The 27,186-nt window shown below is 35.7% G+C and overlaps 1 protein-coding gene across 1 annotated transcript in view; it reads left to right on the top strand.

The window, feature by feature from the left end:
• LOC137398547 (GTPase-activating protein and VPS9 domain-containing protein 1-like) overlaps nucleotides 1-27,186 on the top strand; it is a 69,397-nt gene that overhangs the window by 21,098 nt on the left and 21,113 nt on the right. The window contains exons 10-22 of the mRNA XM_068084671.1: nucleotides 648-809; nucleotides 8,974-9,087; nucleotides 10,209-10,326; nucleotides 11,134-11,283; nucleotides 13,947-14,070; nucleotides 14,670-14,817; nucleotides 17,828-17,932; nucleotides 20,695-20,884; nucleotides 22,052-22,285; nucleotides 23,118-23,263; nucleotides 23,449-23,693; nucleotides 24,412-24,554; nucleotides 26,811-26,993. Coding sequence (XP_067940772.1) covers nucleotides 648-809; nucleotides 8,974-9,087; nucleotides 10,209-10,326; nucleotides 11,134-11,283; nucleotides 13,947-14,070; nucleotides 14,670-14,817; nucleotides 17,828-17,932; nucleotides 20,695-20,884; nucleotides 22,052-22,285; nucleotides 23,118-23,263; nucleotides 23,449-23,693; nucleotides 24,412-24,554; nucleotides 26,811-26,993 — 2,062 coding nt within the window. The remainder of the gene's footprint in view (nucleotides 1-647; nucleotides 810-8,973; nucleotides 9,088-10,208; nucleotides 10,327-11,133; nucleotides 11,284-13,946; nucleotides 14,071-14,669; nucleotides 14,818-17,827; nucleotides 17,933-20,694; nucleotides 20,885-22,051; nucleotides 22,286-23,117; nucleotides 23,264-23,448; nucleotides 23,694-24,411; nucleotides 24,555-26,810; nucleotides 26,994-27,186) is intronic.

The following is a 27,186-nucleotide window of genomic DNA, read 5'->3' as shown; positions in this document are numbered from 1 at the left end:
GGAAGTGTTCAATTTTTTTTAATTATTTCACTACCACAGCTTTTTAAAATATTTATGTCAATACTAGCCACATGCCCAGTCTTGCAGGGAGTACTAAAAGCAGCTTATAAACAGCGGCAAATAATATAGTGGCCATTAGCTAATTTGAGTAAGTTAGTATGTGTATCCCGATTGCTAAACTTACCAATGGGAGCGTGGGAGCAAGCTTTTAGTAATGTTGCGTGTAACGCAGAGTGGCTATGCATATTTTAACCAAGATAATGGCTCATATCTACTATGAATCCATTGCATCCCGTGTAGCTTAATAGGTTAGTGTGTCGTCCTGTGATCAGGAGGTTGCGAGATCAAATCTTCTTTTTGGAAAACCCCATATATTTGGATTTTCAGCAAAATACACCACCATTTGCACCACTCGACCACATTTTCACATTTAGGAATACTTGTATGTATAGTTGTTACACCTGACAGTTTCGCACGGCACACTGGACTGTCACAGTACTAGTGTTGATAACAAGATTGGTGAATATAATAAGTAAAATTGAGAAGGTACACAAAGTCACTGTATCTATGCTGTTTCTTTTGCTTTTGCGTATGTTCTTTTTTTAATTAATATGCTTATTATTCAAGCTGTACTTTGGTCTATCTAGGTGCAAGCATTTCGGGAGACCATCAATTCACAGGTAGAAGATTCTGAGCTGCGACAGAGGACAGATACCGCAATCAAATCCTTACCCACCCTACAAAAGGAAACGGGGCTGACTACTGACAGCCCCACAATAACACCACAGCATAGTCCCATGGTTAAATCTGTAAGTTGTCTGCGTTGACCCACAGTTTATGTCATGTCACAAAATTTGGGTTTAACGGTTTAATTTTGGTCGGGTGGTTCTGAAATCGGGCTATTTTGTTTTAAATCTTTGCTGACTAAAACAACATTGGTGACTTCCTGTAGGGGTCGTTCAGATATGTAGCTTGAGAGATAGTTCACTCCTTTAGATAAAACCAGGTTATAAAGTTATAGACAGATTTCGGCTGACTCGCCTTGTTGGTTTACTTTAGTTGACATGCTCAATTGCGTTCTTGATATTTTGCGCACCCAGTCTATCGTTGTTTCTCTTCGTCTGTTGGAAAGCCTTTCTGGCTATTGACCAGCAGCGGACTGCATTGACTTGAAATTGCAATGAAAGTAGCAAAAATGTCATTTTTATTGCTCGAAAAATAATGACATAATCGCTTATAGGTGTTATATTTTAAAAAGATTCAAGCAGCATATAAATCAAACCGTTAACACAAACAGTTTCTGTGCAACTGCCTTTGATGACAGTTTAGAAATGTTGTTTTTTATCCCTTCTAGAAAGGTCACAAACTGCAGGTAAACATTTTTGCTGGCTGCTTCCTCAATAGCTCTCCTTTTGTTATGGTCCATATAGTTGATGTACTGAGATAACAGTAATTATTAGGTCGTATTGTTACAAGGTAATGTCGCTATCAGCAATGATATACAGCCCCCCAAGGATAGCCGACGGCTATCATATGGGCGGGGTTTAATGATGGAGCTCTGTTATTGTGCTAGCTTTGGATTGTGCTAGCCTGGGTTTCGGAGCAAACACAACTCTCACAGGGCGGTCGCGTTGCCTTGTTAGGTTTTGGAAAACATGACTCGCTGTTATCGTTTCATCAGCTCATTAAGTCAGTAGGCCCCGTGGTTCACAATAGCAAACCTTGAATTTCTACAATGTAGGAGTGATACCTAACCAAAATAATAGATCCATGCAAAATAAAACATTTTCAATTACCTACTCTTAGTAATTTTAAAATTTGTAAAGGTCGTAGTATATGCTTAAAGTTGAATATAATTACCCGAACAACGGCATTTTTTTTCTAGTTTTTGATTAATATTTTGCCACCCCTAATATAAAATGACAAAGTTTTTCATCGTTTTCACATTGTTTACCTGGCCAATAAGATGGGACAGCAGGCAAAGCTGTGCAGTGTAGTTTTCATACTCAAAGTCTAAATGCAAAACCGAATTTGAGCTATTTTACGATTGTGACTATTAATATCACGAATGCTTGTGAATGGCAACTGACTGATCGTGACGGTGACAGTATTAAGATACTATATTTATTTGACAACAAAAGGAATTCAACAGATAAGTAAAATAACCACTATAGTTCATAATATTTGTAAATTTACAAGGTGCTTTATTCAGCATATTTGTTCGTTCGGGTGCCGTGTTCGGGTTAATCCCAACAGAGCTCCATCATTAAACCCCGCCCATATGAGCGTCGTTGGCTATCTTTGGGGGCTGTATATCATTGCAATCAGGCAGCATTACTAACTAGGTGACATTGCTATCAGATACCGCTGCATTACGTCGTTAGATATCTACACGTATGTATGCAATCTACCCTTTTGCTTAATTAGAAGTGATAAGCCCATAAGTCAAAAAGGAAGATAGAAAGAACTACGTAGAATTAAAGTGGGAACTGACAATAATATAGTAAAAAATAAAAATTACAGATCTGTTTTATGCGTTTATCAAGCAACCTTTTCATTTCATTTTCATATGATGTACATATCATATTTCTCTATTTAGAAGTGCTAAAATATCACAGAAAAGGAAGTCGAAATATACGAATTCGAATAACCTTAAAGGTTGACTTGCAACAAAATTCACATTACAGTTATTTGATATCAAAAGATTCACCACATCTTAGTCTGTTGTGTTGTAGGTGCAAAATATGTGGAAATGTGATTACAAGCTCTTGAAAGCTAAAAAATGAACTGTCAATCACAGCCATCACGAAAACACCGTAGTTGGAATCCCTTTATTTCGATGACATTCTCAACTCAACTTGGATATTGTTTTGACACATGCTGTTATCACGTGAAATGAAAAGCCAATAAAAGGCTCAATATAAAACGTTTCGTAGCACTACTTTATGACAAACACTTCGGGTTTTCCTGGAAAGCCCTTATCAAATACTTTACAGCTTGTTTCAGTTTGTTCTAATCATAACTATAATGTCTAAAATAACTAATGTGCATTTTGTTACAAGTCAACCGTTAAGAATAGGCGTTTCCTTTCTCTTCACTTTCAGTGGTGAGATGACCGTTGAAAATGAATTTACCTTATTTTTCGGTCTATAAACCGGACCCCTATATAAGCCGCATCTGCTTTATTTTTCAAAAAATGATAATAAAACAATACATAAGCCGCACCTTTGTATAGGCCGCAGAACTCAGGACGGTGCTTTTTAACGCGGCAGCAACTTTGCTGTTTAAAACGGAACAGTGCCGAAACAGTGAATAAAACGGCACTTTCGTATAAACCGACGCTTTTTAACCTAATGCCTAACGGAACAGCACTGTTAAGCATTGTTTCGTATTTTCTTTCACCGCTAGAGGCGCACTAACTGGAGATACTGGTTAATGCGCCCTTGCGATGAAAGAAAAAGCCGCAGAATAGCCGCACCCTTATATAAGCCGCATGGCTCAAATCGTCAGAGAAAAGTAGCGGCTAATAGTCCGAAAAGTACCAGTACTCAGCCAAGTACCCTGAGTCATATAGTTACCAATTATACATGCATGCCATCTTGACCAAACCCGGATTTTCGCATAATTTCAATTTTATAGGAGTGATGTGGGTACAGAGAAAACACCGTTCCATAATGTCAAGCAAACTTCTAAAAATAGCTATTTTTGAAGTTATCTACCGTCGGTGATCAATGACCTCACTGTATCAATTGAACAGATTTTCAAAGCGATCTCAGAGCTCCAAACATTAATTTGTGTCATTTAGATCCATTGCTAAGCGGATGACAGCGAGCAGAATATTTTGTGGGATATATTTTCATTATGTGGAATTTTAAATTTGGAAAAATTGCTTTTGAAACTAATCTCGTAAAAGGTTAGTTGACTACAAGCCGAGCAATTTTTTGCAGCTACTGTACCTCCAAGTCTGCACAACATAATCAGAGTTACAAATATATGAATATAAATACTGTATATATAATATATATACTGTGTAGACAGTATATTTATACTTCTCAAAGTAGGTGTGTCGTATGTGGATATGTCTTTCTGCAATTCGCCTATAGCTATTAAAATCTTAGAACTAAGAAACCACGCCGTTGAAGATTTGAAATCGGACCCTCTCGTTGACAAGTCTGGCACCCTACCAAATAGGCCACAGAGATTGATTTGTTAGCTAGCTGATATATGTCACTATATGGGAGCACTTACTCAATGCGTACTACGCATGGTCATAGCATAACGTCACGAGACGCTGGTAGCTCTCATTATTAAGCGTACTCAAATTTTCCATTGGCAATATTCGAGGCTAATAACAAGTGGTAGGCAACTCTCATTACTTTTCATTGTTTATTTATTGTTTATAAGCTATTTTTAATACCCGGGCAACGCCGGAAAGCACAGCTAGTACTATTTATATATATACAGTATATATACTGTGTAGATATACTTTAAATGTATATACAGTAAAAATCGGATAACTCAAACTTCATGGGACTGAGCGAAATCGTTTGAGTTACCAGAGCGCTGTCTCAAATGCATGTATTTATCAGGAGATACATGTACATATACAAACTATATATAGGTCAAAAGCATAGATTGCTTGTTGCAAGTTGAAGTGCCCCTCCTGTAAAGTTTAAAAAAAATTTTATCAGAACTTATAGATATTTTTCAATCATTTGAGATTTGTTGTTTTAGGTGATGTGACTGCCAGGTGCTCTCAGGTTAAAATTGGCAAAATTTGATCGCAGTCAAAACTTTCAGAAAAAAGAAATCTTTTTCTCTTGAGCGTTCTAACCAAGATCAATTTTGCCGATTTTACTTTGAGTTTATTCAAAGGTTACCTCCCTTTTCCTTGCTTTCGAGGGGCCATCGCCAAGCAGATGTTTAGTAAAATTTGATTTTTTTGCAAACCTTTAGAAAAGTCGTTAACGAAAATATTTTGCCGATGATGGTAATAACGACGCCTATGGACTACTAAAGGTTTATGTTTATCTCTATGGCTTGGAATAAAGTGATATTCTAATACGATGACAACTGTCTCGGTAGCCATTGGGCAAAAAACTGTTCGAGTTAATGATGTCAAGGTTGAGTTATCTAAAGCAATTTATTATTGCGAGGTAACGGACCAAACAAATCTGTTCGAGTTAACCAAGTGTTCGATCTATAAGACAGCAAGTTATCCGAGTTTTACTGTATATATATTTACAAAATATATATTCTGTATATATATACAGGAATATATATACTAGCTGAATCATCGGCGTTGCCTGAGTAATAAAATAATCTTTTTTTTCGCAGAAAACTTGTTTTTATTTAACATATAACAACAGTTACCATTATAACTTTCAAACTACATACCACGAGGAAAGTTTTTTGTGCAGCTCAAATAAATCAAAAGAAAAAATGAAACAACTGTAAAGGTGTTTAAATATAAACGTGCAATAATTAGTAAATAATGGCTAAATAAAGTCTGATTTGCTACGATTACAATCAAAAATTATTTGGTTTACAATTATATGATTTCAGTTTGTTTTAGTGTTGTCATCGTAAGGCAAAAAATATCGCATAGAGTGGTATAGAAACCCATAGTAATTATTTAATGCAAACAACACAGGTAAAAGTTCTCAAATTTATATGTTGTACATATTATAAATAAGTGACAAAACAATAGGTCAACCTTAGTAACTATATTTACCTACAGTAACTTTGGTGTATTTAGCGGTTATGTTCTGCAAGAAAACGTAACATTACAATAAACTAGGCGCAGTACGTACAATGGGGGAGTTCTTACCTTCAAGGCAGATGTATAACACAAACGTTGAATCTAACTTAAATGGATTTAGCTTACTAAACACGTATTTAAAGCTAAGTTTAGTATATATTTTACTAAACTTCAACTTTGCCATTGGCTAAAATTTTATCGCTTATCTGTTTTCGGTTTCTTTTTGACTATAACCAACAACAAATAACGCCCAACAGAGCTAGCGAGTATCATATCTTTTTTAAGCATTTTGAAAGGGATTTCGGTGAATAAGATATCAGCACTTTTATAATTTTGTCGTAATCGCTATACCAGCTGCCAAGTTTTAAGTTTGAGAGAACGTTTCGTTGATATCAAGCAGAAAAAAAATTACAAAAATTTTGTGCTTGTATGGCGAGGAGGAAAAAGCATCGTGTTCGATAAAAAAGGCAAGCTTTTTGGTTACAAGCGCTTGTTAGTCGACTTACGATTTGAATGTCGCGAGTTCAAATCCAGTCCATAGATGTATTTTCGTTGCTAAAACTTTATCGCTATAACTGAACAGATGAATGACGGACAGACGACAGACAAACATATACAGCGGACGCTCCTATAACGTAAATTCCAGATGATGTAAAAAAACTTACGTAAAGTAAATTTGAAAAATGTAAAAAATAGAATTTAAATGTAAAATAAAATTTAAATGTAAAAAATAGAACGTAAAGTGCCAAGTCGGGTGAGTTCTCAAATTCGATTTGAATTTATTTCGCCGTATTTGCAAAAAGAAAAACGCTGTATGTAGAGCGTTATACCTATTATATTTACAACTTTCGCAACAATCTAGTTTGTTGCGATAGATCGCCAGATTTGTCGACAAAATAGAAACTAGGGTAGCCGCGCATTGTTCATAAATACCAAGGCAATTGTTTGCTGCAGGTGTTGCAACGCCAGTCCATCAATCCAAATATCACGAGTTGGAGTCTCATCCAAAGTTCTCTTTTATCCTAACCTTGACCCCTAGATACAGATAGACGACAAACGAGCACTACCGCTTTTTGTAAAATATTTTGTTGTTTTGCTTTTTTGTGGACATATAAAATTTTTGCTATTAGTTTTACTTTGCAGAATACACTGTTGTTTAGAAAAATAAGCAAGTCGTTGTGAATGAAAGCCGAAGATGTGCGCTGTCCATCAAATTATTGTAGAATTACCGCAATAATCGTCTATTAAACCAGTGAGATAGATCATAGAAAGGAGAAAAATTGTCTGTGCATACTAATAATGCTGCGGTTACGGTACAGCTCACAAATTAAAACTTTTTAGTCAAATTTTTCTTTTTTGCATGCCTAAAGGTTGAGTTTGGAAAGATCTGGGAACGGGTTAGGCAATTTACATGTATTTTATTGTTCATATAACATAAAATCCATGACGTAAACTTTACTTGAACGGATTATTTACGTTTTAGGAGCGCGCACTGTATGTATACAATAGATATATATCTATTGTATATATATATATATATATTCATACAAATGTTTTGTGACCTTGGTTTACCAACGTGGGAGGTAATGTCTACTTAAGCTTGGGTCTCCTACCAGAGACTTGGGAGTTTAAGCACTTGTCTCAAGATTTTAGCCGTTCCCAATAACCCACTTTTTTGCAACTCACTTGTTGATTGTTGCCGGTTTTCGGTCAAAACACATTTAATGGAATCTACCGGAATTACAGTTGCTCTTACATGGCAGCACTTTTTAATACCCTCTGCAAGTGGAAAATATTTCTCCCACTTTTTATTTTGAGGCTATGGTGTAGCCAATGGGTACTGCTATAGCTATTTTAATAGCCATTTTGTTCGCTTTGTCCACCACTGCAGTATCTGATTGGTTTCCCAGCTTTCCCCAGCTGTGCCCGAAATGCTAAAAATATGTGCCCAGCTTTCCCCGAAATGCTAAAAATATATATAGTATAAACCTAATTAGACCTATAGCACACACAGAAATAAAAACTACCTACATTTCAAAGTTAGATTCAAAGTTACATTCACCTAATATATTTATACTAGATGAATTACATGGCCTGAATTTGATTAACTTAAACTTGTAATTATGCTAGACTAAATTTTTACTATAATAATAGCCCTGTCCAAAGCCAGTTTAATAATCGTCATGATAAGCCTAATCTCTCATGCATCTCTGATCTCTCTGATCTTCAAGTGTGCCACTAGTAGCCACTAGTAGTAGCCACTAGTAGTAGCCACTAGTAGTAGCCACCAGTAGTAGCCACCAGTAGTAGCCACCAGTAGTAGCCACCAGTAGTAGCCACCAGTAGTAGCCACCAGTAGTAGCCACCAGTAGTAGCCACCAGTAGTAGCCACCAGTAGTAGCCACCAGTAGTAGCCACCAGTAGTAGCCACCAGTAGTAGCCACCAGTAGTAGCCACCAGTAGTAGCCACTAGTATTTTCCCCAAGCACTTCAAGCATTCTTAGTTTAACCAATGTAATGAGTATGACCACAATTATTCCAGTGCAAAGCAATGTAGCCGCTTGGTCTAGTGGGTAGAATGTCTGCCTGTAGATCTGGGTGTTCTGAGTTCAAACCCAGTGTGAAGCGTTGTTTTCTGTTCCTAAAACTTTATCACTATAACCGGGCACACAGACAACAAATGATCAATGGCAAACACAGGTCTATAAACTTATATACATATATAATTAACTTTTATTACTTATTATATCAATATCATCTTAAAGTTCATGAACACTTGCATGGAAAGAGAGATGTCAAATGCTCCAGAATTTTTATTATTGAATTTTAGTCCTCTTTAAAACCCTTTCATACCTCTTGGAAACTCGCAATTACATTATTATTTAGTATTCTTTTTTCACAAGAAAACAGTTCCTAGAATGATGCATGGTTTCGCTTTGTCAACTCCATTCAAGTAGCAAAGTCAATCCCTTCCCTATTAAGTGACTCGTTTTTGCTTGTTTTATATATTTCATTCTTAGCCTTTGTTCCCATATTTGTTGTATTCAGAAGCACCTCAACGCAATGCTCACTTATTTACCATGAAACACAGATTGTTATGTTATTAATAATGTTTTCAGCCTCTCATTTGCTTTTATATTTTATTTCAGCGTAACAATATAAATGTCAGGTGTAAATGGGATGCTGAAATTGATTCACATATATGTCTGTAGAAACGACCAAAGATAAAAAAGCTTGCTACTGTGGAGCCCATTGCTAGTCAAGGAAACACCCCTCTTTTCTCAGCACAAGAAGTCATTTCTATAGCTGTTGATGAAGTGTCACCGGTAGGAACCGTCAAAATCTTCTCAACTCTCAAAGTGTGACTTAGTCAATGTGCTTTTATTCAACCTCCCAAACTAAATTGAAACAATACTTCAGTGGGTCAAAAACTAAGAATTAATCCATAGATATTCGGATTGATTGTTCTTTTCTCTGATAGAGCTATTTTCCTAAAAAGGAAAAAATTGTTTTTTATTGGTTGGGTGCTTTTATTACTGGGTTGACATTCTTTAATCTTGGAAAGAATGTGTAATCTTTCACAAGTATCTAACATCAAGTCATTCAAGTTGTAACAAGTCCCCCACCATCAAGTTATTAAAGATCCAGCCAGTGCTTATTATCAAGTCATTCAAGTTGTAACAAGTGACTATCATTAAGTCATTTAGGCTCTTAACAAGTGCATATTATCAAGTCATTTAAGCTAAACTCAAACTAGTAAGTCCAACAAGTACTCACCATCAAGCCATTTGAGCTCTAACAATTACTCATCATCAAATCATTCAAGTTCTAACAAATACTTACTATCAATCATTTGAGCTCTAACAATTACTCATCATCAAATCATTCAAGTTCTAACAAATACTTACTATCAATCATTTGAGCTCTAACAATTACTCATCATCAAATCATTCAAGTTCTAACAAATACTTACTATCAATCATTTGAGCTCTAACAATTACTCATCATCCAATCATTCAAGTTCTAACAAATACTTACTATCAATCATTTGAGCTCTAACAATTACTCATCATCCAATCATTCAAGTTCTAACAAATACTTACTATCAATCATTTGAGCTCTAACAATTACTCATCATCAAATCATTCAAGTTCTAACAAATACTTACTATCAATCATTTGAGCTCTAACAATTACTCATCATCAAATCATTCAAGTTCTAACAAATACTTACTATCAATCATTTGAGCTCTAACCATTACTCATCATCAAATCATTCAAGTTCTAACAAATACTTACTATCAATCATTTGAGCTCTAACCATTACTCATCATCAAATCATTCAAGTTCTAACAAATACTTACTATCAATCATTTGAGCTCTAAGAAGTACCCACCATCAAATCCAAGATTGATTCTCTAGCTTGAGTTCAATTTGGTATAATTAAGGTTGGGTTATTGGAGGAGGATAAGGTTCTCTCGTCTGTAGCAAGAGAAACAACCTCACGGTTAGATGGAGCCATGAAGAAAACTAGATTCTACCTTGCTCAAGACCAAGAATCCATCGGTAAGAGGTTTGGTTCGTCGCACAGGTTAGACCATTAGCTGTGAGATATCGAGTTGGTTTAGAAAAGCCGTGTTTGACATGTCTCGCTGTTAACAAACTCCGATGTTGGCCTCCGTGGAAATTTTTTTTCTAGATATGCCAAGCAAAATGTTGATATCATTCTCTGTGTGATTTTCAATTCTATATAGTGGTAGTATTGCTAAAAATATTTCTGTTTTAACTCCACTTCTATATTATTCTTTACTGTGACGATTAAAAAATTATATTTATACTGGGAAGTTTTACCAAATTAAATATTTGATAAAACATTTAATTATGCAGGGTATTCACCTAGTATTCATTTTACAGCAACGTTACCAAATTCCAGTTGATTTGATGGAAACGTGGAGTTGTGAAACATTGTCTCTATTAGTTACAACACAGTAGTAGACGACTCCTTCAATAATTGGCTTAGCCGGCTATAACAAAATAGTCATCAATTACAGGCTTGAGCTTTAATGCAATGAATATTAGGATAGCTTCGTAGCTGCTCTCTCACTTTTCTACATTTGCCAGTTTTTACAAGTTTATCATTCTGAAGCATTCTTACACTTTCAAACTAGTTTTTACCTGCTTCTCGTTGGATTTCCAATCTAGGTTTTGTCTGTAGTCATTTCATTTTGTACATACGTATAAAATATAAAAATATTGATTCATATAATAGTTCGAATTTTCTAATATAATTGTATCGAAGATAAAATATATCGTTTTCTTGAATGCAGAATTGCTTCCGTAATCGTTAGGATTTGTCTCCCTTACCTTTTACAGGAAATGTAAGCGAGTGCCAAGTAAGTGAATTAGCTGATGCTATTTCTGAAGAGGCTTCAGTGCGATCAGAGAGGTCGATGAACCTCGATGATGGTGAGGATGTGGATGACAACCTTTCTGACATGGTCAGCGCTAACGTTAGCGGTAGAGGTCAGTGCAAAATAGATGTGCATTATAATATTCTTTGGTTTACATGGATTATATTATGATTTCTTATGCTACAGATTATGTCTTAGATATGCACTTTGGATTCAAAACCTTTCAATTAGTATTCTGGGCCAAAATGCACTACAACATATACGATTTTATTTAATTTCGGCAAGTGAATGGATTACCCTACTAAAGTTTCTTCCTCTTCATTTACAGCATTGACCATTTACCCTCTGTTATTATGTACTTCACAAAATATGTCCATTCCTCATCACAGAGTCATTCATTCCTACAAATAATTATATTTTGCAAATAAAATATATTTTATTAATGGTGTATTCAATTTATGTATATTAGTTATATATTTTAATTATATATAATATATATTGTATATAATAATTATACAGTGCACCCTCAAGATACGATGTTGATTCGTTCCAGGGTTGGCATCGTATGGCAAAAAAATTGTATGTAGGGGATAGATACCATTGTGATTAGACAATGCAAACATCCCCTGGTAAAAATCATCAAAATTTTATAAAAATGTGTACATATGGAAAATTAGCAGCAAAATAGTATGTTAACTCTAGCAATTATAGTTACCTATAGTAACTGTATTGTATTTAGTGTATTTTAATGGTTATTATCTGCAATAAAATGCAAAATCATAATGTGTGTACCAAATGCAGCACGTACGGTAAGGAGTTCTTATCTTCTAAAGGTACGCATAACATAAACTTTGAATTCACTTCAAATAAGTTTAGCTTGCTAAGCCTACACTTAAAACAAAGTTTTAATAAGTATTTTGAACTATTTTACTGAATTTCAACTTTTTATCACAGTTTTATCGTGCAGCAGTTTGTGTCTTCACTTTCACTGTAAAATTTAACGTGTCTAGTTAAAACTTTTTTCAACCTAATTCAATAAGAAAGGTCGAACGATGAAGTTATCTAAAGCGGCCTCTCGCACACTTCACCATTAAATGGCTACTGAAACGAAAAATGAAATTTTATTTACTATACAGGACGTACATACCTTTGGAGTAACGTGACTTTAGTTAATATATGTAGCGAGTAAAGCAGAGAGGCCTAAAATGTATCAATGCTAATTATGTTGCTGTACACTTGAAAATAAATTTAATACTTAATGAAATGGAATTTTTTAGCAGGCTAAAGGAAGTTGTCTAATCCTGTCCAATTTTTCCACTGGTTTAAATGAACAAACTGCTTGTGCAATGCAGAAAATTGCTAGCTAGCTAATACTTGTAAAAAGATCCAGAGAAGGCGTTACAGTAGTTTGCCTTGTATGAAATGTGCACAAGAATCAATGTAACCAAACGTACAAAGTTTGGACTTATTTATACCCTAGAGGACAGGGCTTCAGCAAGTTTAAGAAAGTAATGTGGATGCATCAACTTTCTTGAGTAGCTAGTTATATGAGTTACATACATATGATAGGTTGTATTTACGTAATAGAGAACAGGCCCGCTTGCAAAGATGTGGGTAAACAAGAAAATAAAACAAGAAATCAAATGAATAAAACATGAAAAAGATGCCACACAAAGGAGATAAAGGATGATATACATTATGCATGCATTGTTTTTATGTACCAGTCTACATCAGTAAATAAAACACTTGAAATATTTCTGCCGATGTAGGTTTTCTGTACCTTCTATTTCCTCGCCCCCCCCCCACAAAATGGTTGCTCCTCTTGAATGCTGATCGCGTGCATGGCCTTCCAACTCCTTCAAATCTTCAGAGTTCTTGTTTTAATAATTGCAAATGTTGATTGGTTGCGACCATATTTCTTGGCAACATTAACAATACGGACACCTTATTTATTTATGACCTCCAACTTTGTTGACATGGAATCATTTTCCTTCGTTTTGTAACGTTTTGTATCGGTCTCAGATTCCATAGCTAATGATTTAAATATAAATACTTGTAGTTATATGCGTATGCTGATTAAAAGTTTGTAGTAAAAGAGAGTATAACGCTAAAAATGAATATTTGCTCTCGCTTGTGTATTTTACACGAAATTTCCCACGCGGAATGCTGACCTGAGAGAAGTCGGTCATCACGTCTCTTATAAGCGTTCTGAAAATGTTTTCGGCGAACTGTATTTCGGCATCTTTGTTATTTCGACGTGCGTTCTGAGCACACCAACTGCCAAATTTTAATTCGGGCAAAACTTCTCGAATTCGTATGGTGAAATAAAATTCGTATAGTCGGGGGAAGATCTCACACTGTTCAATTTCATAAGGTGAAAAATTGTATATCATGGTAATCGTATCTTGAGGGTGCACCGTATAATAATATATAATTTCTATATTTCTATGTTGTTTTATGTTATTATGGTCCAATTATTATTATGTTAGAATTAGTATTATTGTATATATATTATGTTATCATATACAGTTGTATTATATAATAGTTATGTAATAGTCATATTATATATATTATTGTAATATGCGATTTTATTTCACTAAGCATTTCGACAACCATAAGCCACATATTTAAAATGTCAGTCTGTTTGACAGTTGTTCTTTCATATGGTCAATGCTGATGTGCTTTCAAATTTTTTTCAATTTCCATAAAAATCTTTCCTATGCTGGGCACTAGTGCAGAGGTCCTAAGTTAATCGTTATTATTACATCACGATAGGCTCGCCCAACATTTCTGGACGGGAGACCCCTCAGTCTATGGGTGATGTTGGCGGCGCAGATGCTGCCAACCCGCCTGATTTACCCGTAACAGTTCGCAAGCCTAACACTGACCTCACTGACAGGTAAGAAGCTCTTGTTATGACCATCAAATTAGGAGAATAAAACATCTTTTCTATGAACATTTTCACATTTTCAAAAAGAATGTTGGTGTCGTAGACAAGCTTGACTGGTTTGTACGTGAAATTTAGCCTCGGAACTATATCAGGGCATATAAGAACATCTACAAGAATATAAATCTTTTTATTGTTTTATCTGAAGGATTTGTGAAAAAAACTATCAAATTGGTACAAAAGCAATTTTAAAATTTGTTTGGTTCTGTTTGACTTACTAGTTTGAATTTAATAATCCTATATCTCAATCAACTTAATCCTTGAATAGATTAAATATTAGCCAACCCGTTTTTTCGAGTTCAGCGAGAAGTTTTAATGATATCCTTTTCCTTCGCGCCTTACTCGAAGCAACGGAGCACTACGGCTAACTTGTCAGCTATTTCAGTAAACATTTATTACCATTGATATTTACATTTACATTTATTACATATTCTGGTATTTTTCCATCGTTCATTCAGCATTGAAGAACTTTTTTTACTTTCGAGCAGTTGTAAACATATTTTTATTTCCATTTTAGGATATTTTCTTTTGTTTTTTGTGTTGTTTGTCAGATTTGGTAAGTTCGGAATAGAGACGAGAGTTGATAGGGCAATGGATAACACATCTCTAGTCAGTGATTCTTGGTCTACAGATGTGTACGCCTCAGACTCGGAACCACCTGAGAGTCAGTACGAGGCAGGGGTCCCTCCTCTCGTTCCCGTAAGTAAATTAGCTCAAGTTATTATGAGATTAATGCTTCTAATTAATATATCACATTATATAGGGATCCCTCAATATTTCGCAGCTCACATTCCTTGGTCTCAGTACTTTCGGTTAAAATATGTTAATTAAAAATTTTAAAAACATGAAATTAATAAAGTCATTAAAAAATTGATAATACATAAATATACATGCATGAAATACTTTTACAAACATGTGACTTCATTCTCACAATGAACCCAGTTAATCACAAGTACGATTATTCTGACCAGATGACAGCCAAACTATGCCTGTTCTATGCAAGTGCATTTTCTGGCTTAAAATACTGGAAATGAAGTTGAAATACAAATGAAAGTCAATCAAAATAACTTTGATTTACTTACTTATTATATAGGAAATAAATACAATATGTTTAGAAAGCAGTTTAAGTGTTCTGGTTCTGGTGTTTAAACTTTGACTCCTACATGTACTTTGAAAAATTAGTTTGCATTTCGCCGATTTTTTTTTATTGCAATACATGCATTTTTCAAAGTTTGTCTGTCTGTATGTGTGTCTGTGTATGTCCAGCTATAGCTATTAACCCTTTGGCTGGGTTGAGGCTCCTCAAAAACACCAGAAACACCAGAATTTTTATTTTTGAAAATTCAATAAAATCGGTATTTTATGAGCATGCATAGTTAAAACTGAAAATTATTTCTACTAAAATTTTTTTACATGAACTCATTTAAATATGTGCTACTACAAAAAAGCTACAACTATGTTCAGTTGTCTTGAACATACATGTAGTTGTAGTTAAACATGGCTCAGCTGTTCGGTTGTCAAGCTACAACTATGTTCCCTGTATGAAATGCTTGAAAACATTACTTTCGGTTGAGTCCAACGCTACATCTGAGCCGTGCGAGCTACCATAACGATCACTTTTCTCTGTATATTCAAAAGTCCTAAAAGTTTACTTGATTTCTATCATCTGAATTATTTTTTATACTGTTAAAATACATTTTTATTTTACCTTTTTGAACGTCAAGTCGATGTTGACTGGTTATTCCAACCTCCATTTTTTTCTAAAAAGCGTGATTCCTTTAGCTTTTAGCACCAGGCAACACCCCTTAGATAATCATTTCACATTGTAATTTATCTACTGATATTTTGTTGATATTTAAATTGTACTAGGGTTCATATCCTTTGTTTAACGTTACTAGGTGACAGCTTTATAAGCGTCTACCGAAGGCGACATAAAAGTCGTTTCTCCACGCAACCGATAAACGACATTTTTGTCGTTTCCCCAGCCAAAGGGTTAGAGTCTTGGAATTTAAAATTTCGCATTATGGCGAATTTGAACTCACGGAGATTGCAACCGCAAGTGTTAAATCCAAGTGTTCTACCACTGAGATATACAAGATGTATTGACCAGAGGCGCTATCATATACGACGTAGCGTATTTTCACGCTAACTGACTTACTATTTGAAGCCCTGTGAATTCTATCAACTCTATGAAACACGATGCTTTTTCATGTTTTTTGAACTTCTATTTTCAGATTTTTCATAAGATTCAATTGCTATATCTGCGGTCAAGGCCAATTATTTTGTTGTGGAAAATTGTATTATCTCCGTAGGCAGAGCCTTGACATTCTCTCTCTGTTCGGTCAGACAAAGACAGTACGATATCTCATCTTTACTTTTGTACCGGTATCGAGAGGTACCAGTATCGCCGTATTCAAAGTTTTGATGGATAGCTTCTGGTGGAACAGTAACCTTTTTTATACACACACTTCTATGCAAGAATTGTTACTATTAATTCAACATATTCAGGATTTTTATTTTGTTTTCTCAGTTCGTATTAATTGTATCATTACTGAATTATCTTTTATTGTAATCGTAGCAAAACCGACTTACTTTAGCTATTATTTGCTATTTCACATTTACATGTACATCTAAACCTTTTTGTAGTCGCTTTTTTAAAGTTTATATGACCTGCACGAAACATTTTCCTCATGATATGAAGTTTAAAAGTTGTTTAACAAAATTTAAAAACCTTTACAGCTGTTTTCATTTTCTCTCTTAATTTATTTCAACTACACAAAATACTTTTTTCAAGATATGTAGTTTGCAAGTTAGGATGGCAAATATTGTTATATGTTAAATAATAATCAATTTTTTGTCCAAAGACTTTTATTACCCAGGCAACACCGGGTAGTACAGCTAGTATATATATAAATTTCAAAGTCCGTTATTCGGACTATTCCAGTTATAGTTATTAAAATATAGGAATAAAAGATACGCTTCGTGTTGGATTTGATCTCGGAACCTCTCATTCACTAGGTAACAATATAATCAATTTAGCTACGCGAGATGCAATGGATTCATTGGGCAATATGAGTCATTATGTCAGTTACAATACTCATAGCACTCTGTATTATGCCACCTCATTAAAGCTTGCTCTCACAGCTCTTATTATTAAGTCTGGGAACACGTATACTAGCTTACTTAAATTAGTCATTGGCAATGTGCTAATGTGGCAAGTCGCAGGCAGCTACATTACCCGCCGCTGTTAATAAGCTGTTTTTAATACCCGTGCAATGTCGGGCATTCAGTTAGTCTGTAGTATTTATAGTAATATATTGAACTCGTATGAACTTGGAGAGGTTTTACCAATTATCAGTAGTAACTATCATAGCCTCTCAAGTCTTTTTGTTACCTCTGTACAGTCTCGGCTGGTAACACTTATTATATATGTACTCCCCTGCTGTATCTCACATAGTCCACATAAATAGGCAAGGAAAACTTTCTCTGTCAGCGAATAGAAGAGCAGGGTTTTTGTAGGGTGATTCTATTTTGGCCGCAGTTCACCATCACTTTTGAACGAGTCGCTTCTCATTGGGTAACAAGGGTCTTTTTTAATGCAATGTAGTAACTACAGCTATAATTATTTTCAAAACTATTATTTACTATAACTAAATAAGTTAGATAGGCTTGTTCACTTGTAGATTTATTTGTCATGTTTTTTTTATAGGAAATGATCTCAGAGACTGCGAGTGAATCGGCGTGGAGCACAGATGTACTCAATTCTGACACAAGTGAGCGGCCTATCGATAGACTAAGGGAATTGGACCAGATTGTAAGTGATTCACACCTTCCCCTCCCACTATTTTATTCAGAAACCTGTATGTCGTTACTAAGCTTGCGTAAAATACTCAACAAATACTTGGAGTTGCTTCACCCTTCAACTGCTGTTTAAACTAGTGAAAATCACACATTTAATACTAAGTACTTTGTTGTGCAATACATTACATTTCTATGATAAAGGCCCGAGTAAGTTTACAGCAAATGCCTGTTATTTACCTGATTTGAAACCAAGTACTTTATAGTAGGCCTTACAACCGAATACATTGTGCTCCAAAATAAACATCACCGAAAAATGTGCAGGATGTCACACAATGATGTCATTTCTTACATCATTTTTGAGGGTTTGAAGTACTAGATTCAAGAAACAATCTTTGTTGTATATTTTCTTCACATGCTTTTGCAAAAAGCGTCAGTGTGGTTTCAGGAATGCAGTCAATTGTTAGGTGTGATGAAACTGCTCCTATCCAGCCACCATGATACCAATTTAGTAAAATCGATCTGAGTTTACTATTATAATAGTCGCAAATTCTGCCGATTATGTGTTTTTATTGGTGCATATGCGATTGTATGAGCTGGTATTAACGAAGAAGTAAAGATTTTGGGCTATTTTTTATTTTATTGTTGTAACAATCGTAAATTCTGCGCGGTAAGTTATAATATGTAATATTGACTAGAAATTCCACTGTCATACAGCCCACGACCAAAGTGATATTGGGAAAAAGAAAGGGTACTGATGGTTGAGAAATGCAATATTAGCAGTCAAATGGCACTGCTGTGCAATAGGATAACTGCAATGGTAGCTGTAATGTACTGGGTGTGGGTGTTTTTATATACAACAAACAGCAATAATGAAAGGAAAAGATTATATGTTTATATCTCTCCCCCTGCAATAGGAGAAATGCAATATTGGCCAATATTAGAAGTAAAATGCACTGATATTATTGGAATAACCAATATTATTAATATAGTAATAATATAAAACCAATGCACAATTTTGTTTACATTTCAAAACGTCATAGCTAACAATATCAAGAAGTGGTATTTATATAGATTTTTAGAAAATCTATTTAAAAAAGTGTTTGGTCATGACAAACAGCAATAATAAAAGGAAAAGATTATATGTTTATATTTCTCCACCTGCAATAGGAGAAATGCAATATTAGAAGTAAAATGCACTGATATCATTAGAATAACCAATATTATTAATATAGTAATACAGTAATAATAGAAAACCAATGAACAATTTTGTTTACATTTAAAAACGTCATAGCTAACAATATCAAGAAGAATATCCAAACTTATAATTAAATATCGTAATCTCATAAAAATCGTTAGAAAAAAATATCATCGTCATTTCCTTTACTGAAATGAAACGATTTCAGTACTCCTACGTTAATTACAGAAACCCTTCGCCAATGCTATAGACTGGTGAAATGTGCACGTTTTTTTTCGTGAAATGCGCACGACTTAATCGTTCTATTCCCTGTCGCTCGGCGTTTCAATTTCGGGTCTTAACTTTGAAAAAAGTGAGGCTTAGCAAGTTTTAATAACGATTTTCGTCCAAATAAATCTGTCTATTTGTGTAAAATCCGATCAGATGGGTAAGTTTTGAAAGAATTTCGATAATTTACAAAGACTTGGTAACATATTTAAATAGGCCTATATGTGTTTTGTATCGTTATTATACTTTAACGACTCTACAAAACGATGGTTAAATTTGTTGATGAAATTTTGATACAAGGGTTCGTCTCAATGTTGATGAATAATTTTCGTAAGTTGTGTGCACATGCATTTATCATAAAAACTCCCAAACTTCGCATCCGCTCGTTTGGTCATGGGATAAAAACAAAATGAAAAGTAGATTACAATGATCTCTCGCTACTTCGCTATACAGCTTTTATTATTCGTTCAAAATTAAAGAAGATGAATATATATATAAAACCAAATATATGAATGTCTCCTATCATTACTCTGGCCCAGTGAGATCCCTCCGCCAAGCATCATTGTGATAGCAGTTGTCGCAGTTCGCTGTTTCCTGTTACTTTTTGTTAAGTGTAAAAGTGCAAAATGCTTGTAGGACCTTTTCGCCTTTCACCCTTCCCATTATGAGCATCTTTGCATTATAACATTAAAGCTATATTTTATTTTTTATTGATTTCCGTCATAATGTTTCAATTGTATAAAACATTTGTTTAAGTGGTTGTAATACCTCAAGGCTAAGAAGTTTTTCTTTGCATTTGTGCGAAATTGAGTGTCCCGGAAGCTTAGGTTGAAGCTTATTTATCTGTAATATATAAGCAATGATCTCTACCGTGTTTGAAGGTTAACGGTATCGAAGACCGTTGCGCCATTTGCGATTTGCCAGTGGCAACGGAAATGACTGCAATCATGTTACATACGATAAATCCCATAGAGTTTAACCTTGATGTGTAAACCTTTCGATATATGACACAATTAGAGCGAATATCTGTTTCAACATAAGAAGTAATTTTCAACATATGACATCCAAAATTTATTGAAACATTAAATCTAAAACAGAAAAGCTAGTAGCAATTAAAGTAAATCATAAAACTTATAAATTATGTTAATATAAACTATATCACGTGTAAAATGGAGTAATTTATAGCACATATTTCTTTCACTCATTCGAAACATCATTGCGCAAATGGCGCATCGGTCTTCGATATAACGTCAAGCTTTGCTCCAATGCATGTAGTTCATCTGTAAAGTGTGATGTCTTTCATGTGGTTTTAGGAAGAGTCTCTAGGCGGGGTAGATCTTGGCAGTGAGTCGGATGCCATGTCCACCCGTAGCACAGATAGTAGAAGAGGTGAGCCCAACAGCCCTTTTGTGCCAGTCAGACACCAAGGTCCTCAGGCTCAGCAACAGCTTTTTCCTTTTGCTCATCACCAGCCCGCCTTCCCTGAGGCGCCTTCCGCTTTAGGTGAGTGCTGACAGTATGTTTGCTTCATATGTCAAAACTTCCATTTGTTTTTAAAAGTTTCCATGTTTTTTTCCAGTTTTTTCATAGTCCAAAAACTTGAGGTATCATTTGAATAAAATATAAATCTGAATGATAGCTACAGGTTTTACGGTAAGATAACTCACAGATTCATCATTAAACGTTGACTTGCAACAAAATTCACATTACAGTTATTTGGTATCAAAAGATTTGTCATGTTATACTCTGTTGTGTTGTAGGTGCAAACTATGTGGGAATGTGATTAAAAGCTCTTAAAAGCTAAAAAAAAATGAACAGTTAATCGCAGTCACACGAGACTGTCGTAGTTTGGATTCTTTTTCCAAAATGGCTCAATGGGGTGTAGTTGTTACAAGATGGTTTCTGTTTACACTTTCATGCAACCTCATTCGTCGAAATATTTTCACAAATATACTTCACGCATTCAATAAAACCATGTCTATTGTTCTTACGCGTCTGTTTTATTGTCATTGTTATGCTGTCACTTTTAGCACTGATATCTTATAACTTACCGTAAAAATTTGTTTAATTTTTTAACCTTAGCTCGAAGGAGTACATATCATTGTCTGATAATCATGACGAGCCTGTTGGCCACTTGTGATAATCGAAAAGTGCTGCACAAATTATTTGCGAAGTATTGGGTCACATGATCAGATTACGACTAGACGATTAGACCACGCCGAAACAAAACTGTAAATTAACGAGCATCTATATTTGATACAGGGTCTTCGGTAAAACCCGAAGTGTTTGTCATAAACTAGTGCTACGATAAGTTTTATATTGAGCTTTTTATTGGTCTTTCAATTCACGTGAGAACATCACATGACAAGACAATAACCAAATGTAATGACTACGGCAGAGAAATAAACAGATTCCAATCTACGACGGCTTTTCGTTTTTGAGCTTTTAAGAGCTTGTATTCACATTTCCACAGATTTGGCACCTACAACACAACAGAGTCAGACATGGTGAATATTTTGATACCAAATAACTGTAATGTGAATGTTGTTGCAAGTCAACCTCTAACAAAAAGTAACTAGGGATTTAGTTTATGACGAATACAAGAGAATTGTGCATTCGTCTCGGTTCGTCTCTGCTCTATTGGTTGTTGAATAAAAGGTTATTTTGCAGATCCACGGCGTCAGGAAGTGGGTCGGCTCAACCATTCTGTCGGCTCTAGTTTTGTCTCCACCTCGCTCACCCTCCCTCCCCAACTCATGAACAACACCTACACAGACTCTGGTCAACTGCCCAATCATATGGCTCCACTCGAGCCAATCAGGACGCAGGACAACAATGCTGCAAATCTACTCGACATGTTTGATCCTCTGAGTGATGAATTAGCCACGCCTCCCATACGCCAAGGTAGGTGTGGTTTGCTGTTTGGCTGAATTTTATGTCCAAGTTTGGAAATATGGAAGTTTTTGAGTGTTAAAAAGATGCGCTTTGGGTGAGTTCATGCGAGATATTTTTTTGACAATGTATATTCAGTTTATAGCTACAGACATGAGCTAGGTAAGACAGATATAAGATACAATAATATTCTCATGATATGTACACATGAGATGTTCAAAATCCAATTATTTACCCCTCTCACCATTTCAAAACTATAGCTGTTTTTGTCACACTCTGATTAAACAATATTGGAGTTGGTTATGGTCTGTTGACAGTGGATTAACCCTGCATGTATGATATATTATTAAAAGTCATTCCTTTACGTACTTCAATGTTTATAGTCATCGATCGCTGAAAGCTTGCTTTGTAGCAAACGCATTTGGTGTCTGGTAAACATTTGTATTGGACTTGTTTTCAGATTATCAATGAAGTAATTACTATGTCAACCACATCTCTGAAATTGACATTCAGATAATAAGGTCAAATTGATGGATACATGTTGGGTTACACAGACGTTTACGGCTCATTCCAATTCATGAAAAAATTATTTTGATATTTTATCAGCTATTCTTCTCTAGGTCAAGCGTGGAGAATCTATAAGATCCACAAACAAAAGCAGTTTCACTTTTATGAAGAGAGCACCTGTATTAAGTGTCACAAGGGTTACTGTTTTAACCCTATGTAAGCATTGTCACGATGAAACAAAAACAGACTGGATGCGTGTACTATTTCTGTTAGTTTGATCTTCAATGTTGACATGCGGTTCTGGTTTTTAACTGTATGGCCAATTCTTCTATATCAGCTGGTGGCGGAGATTGGGTCTCACCCACTCAGGCAAACAGTGTTCTACCGAAGTCAACTTGGGATCCTGGAAACCGACAAGCAGCTCTCTCTGCACAAGCATCCAATGCCGTCTCTAATTGGTCGAGAGGTGGCACTAGTCAACAGGTAAGAGCGGGTAGAGGAACCGCTGCGGTCTTGATGTACACGTATGTAAGCTGTAGAATCTTAAGATGTATTTTTACTGTGGTTATTGTGTTGCTATAAAATTGAAACCACACTGATTTATTTGATAATTTCATCTGTTGGAACTAGAGTTATTTTGAAATAAATTGAATTTATTTTATTCATAGGCAAACCCTGCATGGCAAGCAGCTGATCCTTGGGCATCGGCCAACAAACCTGCTACGACAGCTTCTTGGGGTAACTCTGCTTCGTCAGCTGACTGGGCGGCAAATCAGATGCCCGTTAGAGCATCTCCGTCCAATCAGGATGGAAAGCCAGAGGCATGGTCTGCTACTACGCCACAAGAGAATAGGTCTAGAAGCTGGGAAACACCACCAACTGGAAATAGTCGAGCCAGCACTTCTTCAAACAGGTCAGGATAAAGTAACTCGTGTTTCTATGGTAACCCAACTGTAACATTTTCACCACTCTATGATCTAGCATCACCACTCTTTGGTCTGCTCATTGAGCTATTGAGATTGGTGTGAAAACACAAATACACTATATAAAATGCTTCAATTATATGTACAAGCATTAATCAAAGTACTGATTTGTACAAAAATGTTTTTGCTGCTAATTCAGCTTTCAGGCAGGTAAACCAAGTTGTTACTTCAGCGTTGCATAGGTTCACAGTGGTAGCAATAGTTGGCAAGTAGAAGTTCGATTGCAGATCATTTGGTAGACAGACCCATTATCTTCATCCTGTAAGATATTTTTATAGAGTGGGATCTCTAAAGGGATTGATTGCACAATCTCAAACAACTGAGCACTAAACGAAGTCGGTATCACGAGCAAACAACTCCTTATTCATTTTGTGTGCATACATAATAACATATACAGTTTGTGACACTAGCCCCAGTGCATCTTATTGCAAACAGCCAGTTTTAATTCGGGAAATAATTTCATTCTGCGAAATTTAATTTTTCAAAATCTAAATTTTAGCTCTTAGAGCTAAAATTGCTGCAAATCCCCTTGCCATGCTTTTCTTTCACATATTATCAGCTTTGAATTCAATTTCAGCAAGTATTGCAACATCTAGTTATGTTAATTAGGTTTACCGCGAGGTAATTATTGATTATTTTGGTGTTTAGATTTGCGATCATAGAAGATGACGGAGATATCAACTCTAGATCTGCAAGCTGGAACAATACTGCTCAGAATAGGAGTTCAGCTGTCGTGATGAATATCTCTACTTCTGGACAGGCACTCCAGAATCCTATCTCTATCCCCACTTGTAGGTCTCTTTCTTTTACTTGCTTGGTCTCTCTATTCTTTTCTGATATCCTGTTTTTTATGAGAAGTATTTTTATTGAAAACAAAGATCTTGGATTAATCTCCACATTTAATTCTCATATGTATATGAATTTAATATTAACACTCAGTCATGCTATATTTATAATATATATAGCTAAATTATAAATTTAGCTCGTAAATAAAATTATAAATTTAATATATATTTATAATACATATTATAAATATACATTATATTTATAATATATTTATACATATATATATTTATGTATAAATATATATTTATTTATATATATATATATTTATATATATTTATATATATATATATAAAAAAGATTGTTTCTTCACCCCGGATACCCCGCATTGGTGGTACTTTCTGCTCTAAGGATCTAACTCGGGTCTCCTACCAGAGACCTGGGAGTTTGAGCACTCGCCTTAAGATCTTAGCTGTTCCCAATAGCGCACTTTTCTGCAACTCACCTGAGTTGATTGCTGTTACTATTTGGGCAAGCCACATTTTATGCGCCGGTGTTATTGCGCCCAGTGCCCCAATGACTACTGGGATTACAGTTCTGCTGTAATCCCAGTTCTGCAGTTCTGTAATCCCAATCTGCAGTTCTGCTGCAGTTCTGCTGGGATTCTTACATCCCAGCATCTTTCAATCTCTTTTCCAAGAGGGAGATATTTCTCTACCTTTTCTTTGCTGGCTATATTGTAGTCATTGAGTACTGCTATATCTATTATAGTAGCCCTCTTGTTCTCCTTGTCCACCACCATTATATCTGGTTGGTTTGCTAGGACATGCTTGTCAGTCCGGATGTAGAAGTCCCAGAGGATCTTAGCGCGGTCATTTTCATTCACCTTACCAGGAGCCTCCCACCAGTGTTGCAGTTTATTAAGGCCATACTCGTCACATAGACTTCTATACACAACACCTGCGACATGATTATGCCGCTCAGTGTATGCGTTCCTTGCTAGCTGCTTGCATCCCCTGATGATGTGTTGGATGGTCGCAGGTGCATCTTTACACAGTCTGCATCTAGGATCGTCTCTAGCGTGATAGATTTTTGTTTAGAGTTGCCTTGTTGGGAGCACTTGCTCCTGGGCTGCCATGATTAGCGGCTCTGTATTGGCCGATAGGTTTCCTTTGTTCAGCCACATATATGTCTGGTGAAGATCGGGGTAAGCACAAGAAGAGGTTTCATGTGCAGGTCAATCTCCTCATCATCAGGGCGAAGGTCCATTGTAAGAGCCACCGATTAAAATACAGCTAGCGACTTGAGTGATGCTTTGCTTTTTCTCTTTCACTGTCTGCTGTACACTTTTGAGTCCCCTACTGCCATCTTTTTTTTCATCTGTATTCAACCAGTAGCCCATTTTTCACTGCCTTGTCCTGGTTCAGCTACAGGCAGCGCGGACCTTGTTTGACCGGGTGACATCCGAGTCGGCATTGCTTTGGCTATTGCACTCATCATAGAGGTTGTAGACATTATAAAAGCAAGGGTCTTGTCTAAGGACCACCAGAAAAGTGCAGTGGTTGGGTTTGAACCTGCCTCGGTTTGAACCGAGGACCTAATGATTACTGTCCCGATACCTTACCAACTGCGCTATTTGTCCTGTATATATATTTATGTATTTATTTATTTCTAGTTAACTAGTGAACATCTGCATTTGTACGCATGTGATCACATCTACATTTGTAGGCACGTGTTCACATTTACATTTGTAAGCATGTTATCATATCTACATTTGTAGGCACATGATCACATCGACATTTGTAGGCATGTGTTCACATCTACATTTGTAGGCATGTAATCACATCTGCATTTGTAAGTGTGTGTTATCCTATCTACATTTGTAGGCACGTGATCACATCTGCATTTGTAGGCATGTGGTCACATCTACATTTGTAGGCATGTGATCACATCTACATTTGTAGGCACCTGATCACATCTGCATTTGTAAGCATATTATCATATTTACGTTTGTAGGCACATGATCACATCTGCATTTGTAGGCATGTGATCACATATGCATTTATCTGCACGCATCTGCACTCCACCTTTTTCTGCATTTGTGGTCGCATCATCTCTGTATCCATAGTTACGAGTTATCACTCTTTATATTCACTTTGCTATTCTTCATCCTCTGGCTGAATATTTAGGAAACGACTAAATTTAGTTAGTACTAATTCTCTCTTCGTGAATTTCTTGTGAATGTGTCTTTCCCTCTCAAACAGCTGGTCCAGTTTTGTCCGTTTCAACGGCATCAGGGGGCGCTATACCCAAGAGAACAATGCCCCGCACCAACTCTCAGAGCTCGACTAATGAGGAGACTGATGGCACCATAATAACACCTGGAAAAAGGCTTGGCAAAGAAAAGAAAATGGGTCTCAATCCTTTCATGAAGAAATCAAAGCGAGGTTTGTCAGTCGATAGCTTGAATTTAAATTGTTATAAGGGCAAAATCTCTAAGCTTGTTCAGCGAGTGGAATTTCTATGGCATACCATTCATGTACATTCAAAACTAAAATGTATGATGGGCTTTCTCTATGGTTTATTTGAATTGTTCAGTCTACAGATCAGTGGAGCAGATCATTTCACATTTTTATTAGC

Source organism: Watersipora subatra, chromosome 6, assembly GCF_963576615.1.
Source record: "Watersipora subatra chromosome 6, tzWatSuba1.1, whole genome shotgun sequence".
NCBI lineage: Eukaryota > Metazoa > Bryozoa > Gymnolaemata > Cheilostomatida > Watersiporidae > Watersipora > Watersipora subatra.
The sequence above is the reverse complement of the archived record's forward strand: the minus strand, read 5'-3'. Positions and strand labels throughout refer to the sequence as shown.